Consider the following 13,406-nt stretch of genomic DNA (forward strand, 5'->3'; position numbering starts at 1 on the left):
TCACAAAATTATTTTTATACTTATTTTTATTCAAAAAGAATATATATATTAAAAAAATAGTATGACAAAAACGTGTTTCGTGAGGCAAATAATGTAAGAGTTTCTTTAAAAATATCAAACGAACCAATACACGGTTTCCTTAAAAGGTATCTTATGTATTTGACTATACCTTCAAGAAAGTAACTAAATCATAACCATATCTATATTATCGTATTGTGAATTTTAGTATGACTATAGTATAATAATTAAGATGATTATAAGTATTATTATAATTAAAGTTATATTTTTTTATATAATAATTTTTAAAAAATATTATTTTAATTTTAATTACATTTTTTAAAATATTATAATAATAGTAATTATCGTAACATAATGGGCAATTTATCTAAATAAAATGGTTGGGAGAAATCTTTACTCAAATACAACAATTGCAATTTCTTTATTTGTATTGCGTATCCTGATTCATTATTATGTAAACCGTGGTAAGTTACTACGTTTTACTTTTTACACATAAACCATGGCAGGTAAGCACGGTTTATGAAGTGACCAAATTAAACACGGTTTATGAAGAGAGAATTTTAATCATAAAACCTTGTTACTTCTCACGGTTTATGAAAGGATATGTAAATGCAAAAACCTTTGTTACTTGCCACGGTTTATGAAGAGAAAAATTCTATATATACGAGTGAGATTCAAGTTGTTGAAGAGAAGTATTTTACAATGGCAAGTGAGGAAGAGAGTTTTCTAAACAAGGGCAAATGACACTATTAAACCAGAATGGAGGAGAAATTACATGATTCAAGCAACTCAAAAAATGTAACATGGATCAACTAGAAGCGTGTTTTTATGTAATTTGAATCAAACTAATTCGAATTATAAACCAACAGTAATTCGAAGTTGATCAATTGGAAATATGTAACCAAAATTCGTACGTAATTCGAACCTACCTTATTCGAATTATGCATGCAGGTTGACCCAGTTTGAATTACACTCATTCGAATGATAAGGGATGCAATTCGAATTACACTAAAAAAATAAAATTATCTAGAATATTGGACTAGCTCAATGTTAATAAGATTTTTTATTTCTATTATAAAATAAAAAAAAATTAATTATAAAAAAATCATGTTATTTTTTAGGATTTAATTTTTTTTATTGTATTTTCATAAAGTTTGCACAAAATTCACCTATCACATTAACTAAACTTATTTATTTACATAAAGTTTGTTTATGGACTCAGCAAACTTATTTACGTTTTAATACGATTTAAATTGTATTAGTATATTTTTATTTTTAATCAATTTAATTTTATTTAAATAATTATATTTTTAAATTATAAAATTTGTATTAGTTTGTAATTTAAAATTTAAATAGATATAATTTAAATTAATGATTTATAAAATTGTATGTATTCGTATTATTGTACTCATATGATTAATTATATTTATTCAATTTAAAAAAAAATAACGGTTGTTAATTTTTAACTAACAAATAAATACACTTATATTATTTTTAAATTAAAATTTTTTAAATAAATTTACTCGTATTATTTTAATTTTTAATTTAAATAAACATATTTGTATTATTTTAAATAAAATTTAAAATTAATATAAGTAAATTTATTTAAAATTTTAAATTTTAATATTTTAAATAAACATACTCTTATTATTTTAAAATTTTTTAAATTTAAATAAACGTACTCGTATTATTTTAAATACGTATATTTTTTTAATTTGAAAATAATATAAATATATTTAAATAAAAAAATTAACCGCTATTATTTTTTTAAATTGAATAAATATAATTAATCATATGAGTACAATAATACGAATACATACAATTTTATAAATCATTAATTTAAATTATATCTATTTAAATTTTAAATTACAAACTAATACAAATTTTATAATTTAAAAATTTAATTATTTAAATAAAATTAAATTGATTAAAATTTATAAAAATATACTAATACAATTCAAATCGTATTAAAATGTAAACAAGTTTGCTGAGTTTATAAACAAATTTTACGTAAATAAATAAATTTAGTCAATGTGATAGGTGAATTTTGTATTTATATTACTCCACCATAAACCGTGATAACTTAGGGGTTTTACAATCACACAAACTACTCATAAACCGTGAGAACCTAGCACGTTTCCACCCACGTTATTCATGCATAATCCGTGCTTACTTCCCGCGATTTATACTCATTTTGTCTCATTCGTAAACCGTGCTTACCTGCCACGGTTTATATGTAAAAAAAAGTAAAACGTGGTAACTTACCACGGTTTACATAATAATGAATTAGGACACGCAAGTAAAGGAATTACAATTGTTGCATTTGAGTAAACATTTCTCCCAACCATTTTATTTAGGTAAATTGCCCTAACATAATCATACTAAAAGTCTTTTCATATAGGATTAAACCCAAAGGATTACAGAAATACACCCAAATGGTTACAGAAATAAACCAAACGATTACAGAAATACACCCAAAGGATTTAAGAAATACACCCAAAGAATTTAAGAAATACACCCAATATCAGAGAGGAGACAGTATATTTCTTCTTGAAATCTTTTAATGTTTTGCTGGTTAAGGATGAGGCACATGACAGAGACAATCTAAAAAAAACCTAGAAGAACTGTAAAACAGTAGTTTGTATCTTTTCTTCTTGATTTCTTCTACTCTTCGTAGAATCGTAGTTTGTTTCGAATGTCGCTTGAATCTTGACAATTTGTGTTTTGATTGAGGAAGAGTGCGCCATAATGAACGTGTTGTAAGGACGCTCAATTTAAAGGAATAGTACGAGTATTTTTTTCTTGGATTTAGGTCAACTTGTATAGCTTGTAAGCAAAAAATTCTTGTATGAGTAGTCAGCCTCTTTTATATATAGTACAAGTGAATAGATAGACGCGCACTCTGTATTATTACTTCTTTTATTTGACACTGGTGGTGCACTACAGTGCTATAGCGCTATTATTGAGTCCTTTTTGGATAAGAAACTAAAGGTCCTAGCTACACAAACAAGAAAACACTTAAATTATTTTATTACAATAACAACCACCTAACATACTAGATTTGTTTGACGACAGCAACATTATTGGCATTTGGCAATAGACTTGACATATTGATGCAGGTTGGAAAGGCTTGGATTGGTGCGGTAATGGTACATTAGAGGGACCATTCTAGCAGCATTCAAGCAGAATTTGGTATATGAAGATGAAAATTGGTGATCTGTGCTCAACATTACTTGTCTATTGAGACGTTTCCATTCCATTGAAATCAGCTCCTCAACATGCTTTTGTGCGTCTTCAGCTGAAACCTCTTGATGTTCTCTCATGTAGCACTCAATGTATGACCCATCAAACCCCGTTTCATTTTTGTTCTACATTCATCATTGAAATGTATGCATGTGTTACAATGCAAAGAGAATATAAAATACGATAGGATGAGGACTAGATATTATTATAGATAGAGTTAATTTGATTTTACCTTGTATCCTTCTAAATCATCACTAAGACGAAGGATTTTGGCCACGGAGTATATAATGTTTGGAAAGTCGTCTAAAATTGCTAGAGATTTGTGTGTTATATTTTGATGGAAAAGGAAAAATGCATGGACAAGCACCACGTGCACTCCTGTGCTTACAACTGCATGCTTCAGGTATTCCTCTGTCTTTGGCAGTTCACCAAAATTCAACCAATGTCTCTCTTCCAAGAACGCATTCGTTAGTCGTATCCACTGTTATTAATACATAATATCAAAACGCTGGAAATATTATTTCTTTATCAAGTTATCTATATTTTATTTTATTCTTATTTTAATCAATCAAATAAAATTTATCTCTTTTTATTAGTAATTATTCATATATGTTTAATGATAACTGGTCGCAAGAAACACATCATGAAATAAATAACTCTTTATTACCGAAGTTTTAACAGTATCTATGGGATTCAATCCTTGCATTTTGTAGACTTTTTCAGCGAAATCGTTGGTGATTTCATAAAGAGCACGCAGACAAATTTTCATGAATTCTGGAAGCTGCTCTGTTCCCACCAATTCCCATCTGAATTATAAGAGATCAATTTGTTATCGTTTGTAATTAAGCATTGACATGGACTTTCAATTTTTTAATTTGTGTGTTCATAGTTCAACAAATTAAAAAATAAGTTAATCTTGCACGATTTAAATAATCATTTCTTAAAAATAAACTGATTTTGTTAGTTGAAATGCCAAATAACATGTAGTTTATTTTTTCACGTGGAGACAATTCTAGTCACTTTCACGTAAGATTTTCTTTTCTTAAAAAACGCAAACAATCATTAATTACTTCCTCACTACTCTACAATAACACTGCAACCATCCTCCACAGAATCTAAATTAATTGTAGAAAATGAATATGATGATAATGAATTAATGATGTGTACCTCTTGACCGCATCAGTAAATAGAATAAGCTGATCCAACGTGCCATAAACATCAAAAAGGTCATCAATTAGGTATACTAGCGAGATGCATTTCGTGAGCTCAATCCTCTGCTCTGAAAAGCTCGGATCTGTGAAGCACGCCATGGGCCACATGTACCATTTTAAAGCTTCATATCCTCCAAATGTCGGCTCCTTCGACATAGCTTCCCCTTTCCACCATCTATCAAGGGAACATATTTGTAATTGGCCAGTTAGATCTTATAGCGGTTATTATTACGAAAAATGTTAGAGAGTCATCAAAACTTATTATTTAAAAGTGTAAGATAAAGTCTGTTGTTGGATTACTAAATTAAATAAACTAGACTAAAAATATTGAGTTGATGGATAAATGATTTACTCGTAGAACTTACTTTGACACTTGAAGGGCTTCATGCTGGTTCATGAGCCTAACTATGCTGGAATTGATTTCTGCAAGTTCCATAAAACACACAGATTCCTTGTCGGGCTTGAAATTCCTAAGCAAGATGGTTTTGTCCATGAATCTAGGCAAGTTGTGATGAAGTGGTTGCTGGAGAGAGATTGCAACATATTGAGCTTCATGATGATGATGATGCCTTGACAGCCATGAATGAAGAAGATCGCGGCAGAGGCGCCCCACATCCTCAAGAGAAGTATCTTCTTCTCCAATGCTTAGCTGCGCTGCTTCATGTACCGCTACGAGACTCTTCACATCTTCACCATATTCTTCTCTGAACTGCACTTTGTTATTTTTCAACCTCTCAAATATATCTGCACAACCATTGTCGTAGTTGATATTATAAGCTCTTTCTGTAAATAATATTAGTCATAATTAATTTTTGTTATTCAAAATCTTTTTATAAATTAAGATTTAGAATATTGTTAGTTTTAATTAATTTTTGTTATGTTAAAATAGTTTAGTTTAAATTTGATTAACAAAAACATTTAGATGTATAAAATTAGGTAAATGTTACCCTATTCTCTCTAAAATAACACGTAAATTATTTTTTCTGATGTATCATATTTTAATGGGTGTTTATTTATTTTAAATTTTTAGTAAATTTATTGGATGATTAATTTATCTAATAAAATAAAAAATAAAAAATTGATTTTGGGTCATTAAAATTTGTTGAAAATTTAACAAAATATTTGAAAAATAATGTTATATATTACTCTTTTATTTTTCACACAAAATCTTTGATTTCTAACAAAAATTAAATAAAAATTTAGACCTTCATAAATAATAATTACAAACTAGCTATATTAATTTTTAAAAAACAAGATATAAAGTGTTTTAATTTCTTTTTTTTTATATATTTCGAAACCAAATTATATAGAATAAATTTCCAAATTTAAAAATCTATTGACACGATAAACTTTTCAAATTGAAAATTTTCACGGTGATACTAATTTATATTTTTATTTTTAATTTATCACATTAATATTTTAGCTAGTTTAGAATTTAGTTAATATAAGAAAATTTTTAAATTAATATTTTAATAAATATATAACAAATGTATTAAAATAAACATCAAATTAGAATGTAACATATCAAAGAGGGTGATTTATATGTTATTTTAGAGAAGTTAGGATAACATTCACTATAAAATTATTTTTTTTTAAATATATTTTATATTATATAACAACCTGCATTAAGGAAATAACCTCCTTGTCTGAGTAAACGGAATGAGAGTGCAACATTGTCAAGTTGATGGCTTTGGAAAAAATCAATGGGATCTGTGCTCACTATGAAATGTTGCTTCTCAAGTGCAGCTTCAATGTCCTCTTGAAAGTGGTGTTCAATGCCAAGCCTTTGGATTAAGTCAACCATGTACAAACTCTCCATTGGATCCTCGCTAATAAGTTTCTTCATTACTTGCTTAGCCTCCTTCAGGATCACAGTTTGTTTTGCGTACAAAATATCCTGAAAATGGAAAACAGTTTAAGGAATTTTGAAGAATAATATTGATGGAAAAACATGTTGAGTTGGATTAATTTGTTGAGAGCTCTTACCATGATGTAGTTTGTGCTTTGAGTAAAACAACAATTATTGTACAAAGCAAGGCAGCAAACACAACTCACAAGATGGTACAAAGACAACAGTCACCAGTCACAAACAAGCAATGCCGAGATTATTCCTTAATTAATACGAGGTAGGTATGGAAATTAATTAAATATCTAGGTGAGCATATACAGCCATATTTTTGTTAGGTGAGGTACAATTTGTGTGGCTGGAACGTGATGTGTGTATAGAGAGGGAAGGGTTGTTGTTGATATAGATACTAATATTTGGCTCGAATTGAATTGCGTTTCTTGATATTATTATTGTCCTCAATGTCACCCACAAAACAAGAATATGAACGTATGAGGAAAAGTTTGATACAATTATGTGGCTCGAGCTCGCTGATGTATGTTAATGTCCTCAAACTTCAACAATAATGGAAAGGGAGAGATTTTGTTAGAGTAATGTAACCCTACCTGTACCATAGAAAGGTTGTATTAAGAAAAGAAGAGTAAACACTCAATCTGGGTTTGTCTATTTTTTCGAAGGACAAATGATTCCGGTTAAAAAAAATAGACACTTTGACTCTCAATTTTTTTTATTTTAGGATAATACAATTTTTTTGTTAAAAAATTTATTAAATAATAATAAAAAATTAGTTTTGTGAGGGATTTTATTTATATTTTGTGAGTGTTTTAAACTTTCACAAATTATTAATATGTTTGTTTTTAAAAAATTTCTTCACCAATGGTAGTTAAGTGAAGAAAAATCAATGATAAAAATGATACCATAAAAAAAAATTGTAGTACAAATACCTTTTAAAGGAAAAAAATAACATCAAATAAAAAATGAAAGAAGAAAACTTTAATATTGATAATATTGGTATTGGTGATGATGACGGTAGAAGAAATAATGATGATGATAAAGTAATAAAAATAATAGAAGTAGGAGTGATAATAATGAGGATGAAGAAGGTAATGGTAGTAATGGTAGTAATTGGTTATATTGTTAGAAAGAATTTTGTAGAGGTTTAAAATCCCCCCACAAAATATAAATAAATTCCTACATAATTAAATTTTATTATTATTTAACAATTTTTTTTACAGAAAGATCGTATTGTTCCAAAATAAAAAAATTGAGGACCGAAATGTTATTTTTTCTAGACAAAGATCGCGTTATTTTTCGTAAAAATAGACAAAGATCGAATTAGATCTTTATTTAAGAAAAGAAAGACAAAAATTATATTTACAACTATCTGTTGTCATTAAATGCCTCTAATTAATTATACCAAAACTATTTATTATTTCATCAATCATGTTACATGTATAAGAATAAAATACATATTAAAATATAAAATATATATTAAAAATAATTTAAATTATATATATTTAGATATAAATATATAGTAATTAATTTTAGTGTGTAAATAATATTTTTAATTATAAAAATATTTATTAGCAAAAAAATTTAACAAAAAATAGTCAAAAATTATTTTATTTATCATTCATTAATTGTTACTAAAATTAATGAAAGTAAAATAAGATAATTTTAGATTTTTTTTTGTTTTGTTTTTTAGCATTATCGTTTTTGATAATTTGATTATTTCATATCGAGTAAAGTGATAATTAGATTCTCGAAAATTTTGACCTTGAGCTAATTAACGCTTAAAGGAAAAAATACCAATTAAGTCATTTATGATAGCAAACATGGACATGTATATCCTTCCAAAGATAGTTGTCCACATATTTTGTTATTTATAGTGGTGTGTATGTGTCCTGTTGCTGACACATGAGTATAGAAACAATGTAATTTTAGACAGTGAAGCATTTATTATTATTTGACTTTTTATATAACTTTTATCAACTGGTTTTTTTTTTTTTTTATCAGAAATCCTACCAAAATAGGTAAAGTTTCGCTCCAAAAGTTATTATCTACGTGACGATCTTTCATAACAAGCGCATCATATATAGTAGTTAACCGTAATACGGTATATATAATAAGTATCATTGTTAAAATTTACATGATAAATTAATGGGAGCTATTCAGATAAATTAAGGGTTAAGTATGATTTTGGTCCCCAATGTAGAGGTCGAAAATCGATTTCGTCCCCGGCTAGGGGTGTGCATGGCCCGGCTCGGCCCAAAGACCCGCTCTGACCCCAAACACTTTAGGGGCTAATTTGGTGTGATTTCACCGGGTTTAGGGCCGGATAAGGATCTCAAAAATAGACCCGATCATTATTTCGGGTCGGATCCGAGCCATAGCTCGGGTCACCCGAACTCGGCCTGGTGGCCCGGTCATCATACACATTAATATTTTGTGTTATTAGTGATGGATGATGGCTATTCCTATGTGGAATTTAAGTATTGTAAATCTTAATATTTTGTGTTATTAGTTATTATAAGACTATAAGTTAATGTTTTATGTTTAAAATGCATAATATTTTAGACTAATACATAATATTGTGTTATTTGTATTGATTTAAATATTTGGTGTTATTAGACAATATTAGTATTGATTATGGTTATGCTTTAATTTCAGAGAAGAGTTGGTTCTTGTTATATTTTTCTAAGTGAATGTTATCATATCAAATAATGGTTGGAGTTTTGGAAATTTTGATATTTTCACATGTTAGCTTATAAGAAGGTATCAAGGTAATGTAATGTTAATGGCCCGGTTTTCACCCAGTTTTTACCCGGTATAATCGTGGCCCGAAAGTGTATAGGTTTCATCGGGTCTAGGGCCGGGTTTGGGTCTAATAAATAGGCCCGGTATATATTTCGGGTCGAGTCTGGGTCACATCAAACCCGGTTTCACCCTGCCCATGCACACCCCTATTCTCGGCCCTTTTTTCGCTACAAAACGGTCCCCAAGGTTTAACTTAGTTTTAAAATCGTCCTTCGGACGAAAATACCCCTCCCTCCCCTTTTCTTCCTCAGATCAACACCCCTCTTCTTCCTCAACATTAACCAGAAGTAGAAGCAGATGCTCAAACGCAAAAACAAAAGCATGCAACAATGGATAACAATCAGCAAAATAACAACAACAGTAACAATGGATAATGGAATTAGAGCGATAACAAAAACAAAACCAGAAGTAAAAACAGAAACAGAAGCAGCAGAAACAGAAGCAACCAAAGCATCAACAACAACAATAGAATAAAAAGAATAAATAGAAGCTACCAGAAGCATCAACAACAACAATAATAATAGAATCCTTTAAATCTGAAATATTAAAGAAAAAAGAATAAAAATTGAAATAGAGGGAAAGGGTTGCGGCGGTGGTGGACGAGGAGGGGTTGCGGTGCTGTGGAGGGCTTCGTTCCTCTCTTCTCTTTCTCTCTCCCTCTGCTCTCTCCTCTCTTGCCATTAGTGTAGGGAGTAGTGGCGGATTACAGGCGGCAGGACGGCCGTATACGACTGTGTGATGGTGTGGCGGTGCGGTGGTGATTCCCCCTTCTTCCCTTCCCTCCCCCTTCTTTCTCTCCCCCCATTTCTGTATCCCTTTCTTTCTTTTTATTTATTTATTTTATTTTATAATTTTTTTAATGAAGGATAATTTGGTAATGAAAAAATAAAATTTGTAAAAAGGACGATTTTAAAACAAATTGAAAATTTGGGGACCATTTTGTAGCGAAAAAAAAGGCCGAAAACAAAATCGATTTTTGACCTCTACGTTGGGGACCAAAATCATACTTAACCATTAAAGATGTCTAAAATGTCTTTTTTTAAAGCTGTTTTCTAGTAATTAAAATTTAATACATATAATCGATTAAATCGTGTTATTTTTGTCAAAATTAGGCCAGACAAATTAATTTGACTGAAAAAATAGCGAATCAAATTTTGAATTGGTTTAAATTAATATTATTTTTTTTATAAAAAATGACTATAATATCTTTATTATAAAAAATGACTAAAATACTATATATATATATATATATATATATATATATATATATATATATTAATTTTGAGAATCCTAAATTCTAACTATTTCTCTCTGCTATCATAGAGTTAGATTATATATATATATATATATATATATATATATATATATATATAAAAGGAGTATTTTAGTTATTTTTTATAAAAATAATATTAATTTAGACCGGTTTAAAATTTAATTCACCATTTTTTTAGTTAAATTAATTTGTCTAACCTAATTTTGACAAAAATAATATAGTTTAATCGATTATATGTGTTAAATTTCAATTACTAGAAAACATCTTTAAAAAATACGTTTTAGACGTCTTTATTTAAGTGGCTCCCTAAATTAATAGAAAAATATAATATATTCACTATTTATTATCATAAAAGACTAAATTAATACTATTTTTTTTATTTGAGAGACTAATTAGTCTGATATCAAAATTTTCGTATGCCTAATTTCTTTCATATATAATACTCCTGGCCCCTATAAATAAAAAAGTATATATGTATTATTCCTCTTTACGTAATTCTTATATTTCTTATTACATAATCAAGTAGCCATAATAACATAATGATAACAAATAGTAAAATTTTTGTAATCAATAAGGTCTCTCTCCAATGTAATTGCCAGGAGGATCATAGTTGCAAGTAATGAAACTGCCTCCATTATTGTCACAAATGACTTTGGCACAACCAACACGCAATGTGTTGCCCCAAATCACTTGAGTGTAGTGGCCACACATTTGATTATCAGCACAGATGTTTAACAAGTAATTAAAGTATGGTTTCTCATCTACCCACATTTTCACAGCATCAACGCCAGAAAGATCATTGCTGCTGCTCCATGCAAGGTTCTCTCCATAGGGACCATGTGAATGGATTAGTTGGCAATCTTGTTTACGTTGATTGGCATAATTTTGTGCATATTTTTCAAGCGTTTCGTCCCAAACCAAATTCGGTTCACCCAACTCTGATCTTGCTATGTTGTGTGCATCAAGATAGTCTTTTGGTGAATCATGAGCATAGACATAATCATTCATAATGCATAATAAGCCGAATAAGATGCAAAAAAGAGAAAATGAAATCTTGCATGTTTTCATATTCTTGTTTTCTTTTTGTAGTGTAATGTAGGAAGGTGTTTGATGGAAACTATTCGAGTTATAGAAAGGTATTTATAATAAGAATTAATTTTAATATGTGGAAGAGTAATTAACAAACACCGTTTTAAAAGATTATCTATAATAATAAAAATGGAAGAATTTGTTACTGCTTTCAGAATTTTGTTACTTTGTAGTCCGTACATTCCATAAATATATGCATAAGGTTGAGTTATTTGAAACTACAACTCAGCAAATCATATCTTTGAAACTAAAAAAGATTCTATCCGGATGACAAAACATATCCTTAGTTGTATGAAATTCCAAATCAATCTAGCATAGAATGGATTATAGCATAAGTGCATAACTAACATGCTGTTGGGAATAAGGAGTATGATCACAATCCAATCAATCATGTGTTAAATAATTTGTTATTGTTATTATATTCAAATGTTAATGTAATAAGGTCCTTGATTAAATTTAGAGATTTATCATTGTGATAGTGATCATAATATTGAGAGATAAATCGTTTATAATTTAATCTAAATTGTTCTTGATCATATGATTATTAAAAAGGACATTAATAATCCGGAAAGATCAATATATATATATATATATATAATGGTCTTCATTGGATGAAGATTAATAGATCTCATTTATTAAATTATATATATAGATGGTGCATATAAAGATATGACCATTGAACTGACTCACTTTGAGAATTTCTAATGGTTATAATTACCGTATATTTGTCAATAGGATATTCTTAAGATGAACATGGTAATAGAGTTTTCTTTGACCTGCGACTGTCATAGTAATTAACAATGTATTTATTATACTTTGATTTTGGACACTTAATACCATAGGTTGCTAGTTGAATGGATATTGGGTATAATTTAAATACTTGTAGAATTAATGATTAGTTAATAAGGAATCCGTCAACTCTCGGTAAAGAGTTTGAGCTCTATGATTATAATGACTGAAATGAATAAAACATTGGTCAAGGGGATCGAATGAATGAAGAAATGAGTTTCTTAAGTCATTCACAATTCATTATAATAATGGTAACAAGTTAGAGTTTGACAATTAAACCATACTCTAAGGGTTAACCAAGAGCTAGAAGATGGAAGGAATTATACTTTGTTCTTCTAAGGTTCTTAGTAAAATATATTACTTCATACTATCGGGTCGTTGAGGAGTGTTGCTAGACGCCAACCTTGATTAGTAAATTTAGTATGACTAATTTACTACCCGCTTAGTATTGAACCTATGGGGTCACACACTAACGAGTGTTCTAATCTTTGCTATAGAATTATTTAATTATTATTTTGATTTGATCAAATAAATAATTATATTAATTCAAATGGAATATTATTATATTCTTTGCTAGCACCAAGAATATAATAATAGTATGATAATTGAGAATATTATATGTGATTTGAGAATAATTAGTTATTCTATTTCTAAACTTGAATTCTAAATTTAGATGAGATCCTAACTGATTTTGTTTCAAATTGAGTTATGATATGATTCATAAATTTGAAAGATTCAAGTTTAAAATAACAATATATGATTTAAATTTGAATTGAGAATCAAATTTAAAGTCAGTAATAAATCTCATACTATATATATGTATGCCAAGAATAGAGAAAAGATGAGAATGAGACGAGAATAAAACACAAGGGTTTTATTCATTTATCTCTACACGAATAAACGTATGTGAGCCTGATTCTTGGAGAAGAATTTTATGGCGTGCAAAAAGTTGCAAGAGAGGTTTCTCAATTTAGATCAAATTTTCATTGGTCAAATAGTTGACAGCAAAGGTTGGTCTCGGTGTGAATACGCATAGAGTCTTTATACAATCGAAGAATAAAGTTTTTACTAAAGCGTCTAAAGGTATTTAGATATGATCTATATTATATTATTAAAATAA

At 28.4% G+C, this 13,406-nt stretch overlaps 2 protein-coding genes across 2 annotated transcripts; both read right to left on the bottom strand.

Annotated features, from left to right (window-relative positions):
- Positions 1-2,831: 2,831 nt before the first annotated feature.
- Positions 2,832-6,619, bottom strand: LOC110267972 (neryl diphosphate diphosphatase, chloroplastic-like). Its single transcript, XM_088504676.1, has 7 exons — positions 6,459-6,619; positions 6,093-6,369; positions 4,838-5,216; positions 4,429-4,647; positions 3,929-4,067; positions 3,494-3,742; positions 2,832-3,386 (listed from the first exon to the last, which is right to left on the bottom strand). The coding sequence occupies exons 1-7, from the start codon at positions 6,459-6,461 to the stop codon at positions 3,099-3,101; spliced, it is 1,554 nt and encodes a 517-aa protein (XP_088360802.1). The 5' UTR covers positions 6,462-6,619; the 3' UTR covers positions 2,832-3,098.
- A 4,356-nt stretch (positions 6,620-10,975) lies between these two features.
- On the bottom strand, positions 10,976-11,476 carry LOC107622339 (pathogenesis-related protein 1-like). The gene has a single exon (XM_016324202.3). The coding sequence runs from the start codon at positions 11,474-11,476 to the stop codon at positions 10,976-10,978; it is 501 nt and encodes a 166-aa protein (XP_016179688.1).
- Positions 11,477-13,406: the final 1,930 nt, after the last annotated feature.

This window comes from Arachis ipaensis, chromosome B10, assembly GCF_059453495.1.
Source record: "Arachis ipaensis isolate K30076 ecotype BB chromosome B10, ASM5945349v1, whole genome shotgun sequence".
Lineage (NCBI taxonomy): Eukaryota > Viridiplantae > Streptophyta > Magnoliopsida > Fabales > Fabaceae > Arachis > Arachis ipaensis.

What these genes read in the sequence shown, in the direction of transcription:
- LOC110267972 (XM_088504676.1), bottom strand. An exon ending in TAGATACTGTTAAAACTTCG is followed by an intron (nt 3,743 to 3,928) that starts GTAATAAAGAGT and finishes TATTAATAACAG; the next exon opens with TGGATACGACTAACGAATGC. An exon ending in ATGATTTAGAAGGATACAAG is followed by an intron (nt 3,387 to 3,493) that starts GTAAAATCAAAT and finishes TGATGAATGTAG; the next exon opens with AACAAAAATGAAACGGGGTT.
- LOC107622339 (XM_016324202.3), bottom strand. Translation starts at nt 11,476, where the DNA reads ATGAAAACATGCAAGATTTCATTTTCTCTTTTTTGCATCTTATTCGGC.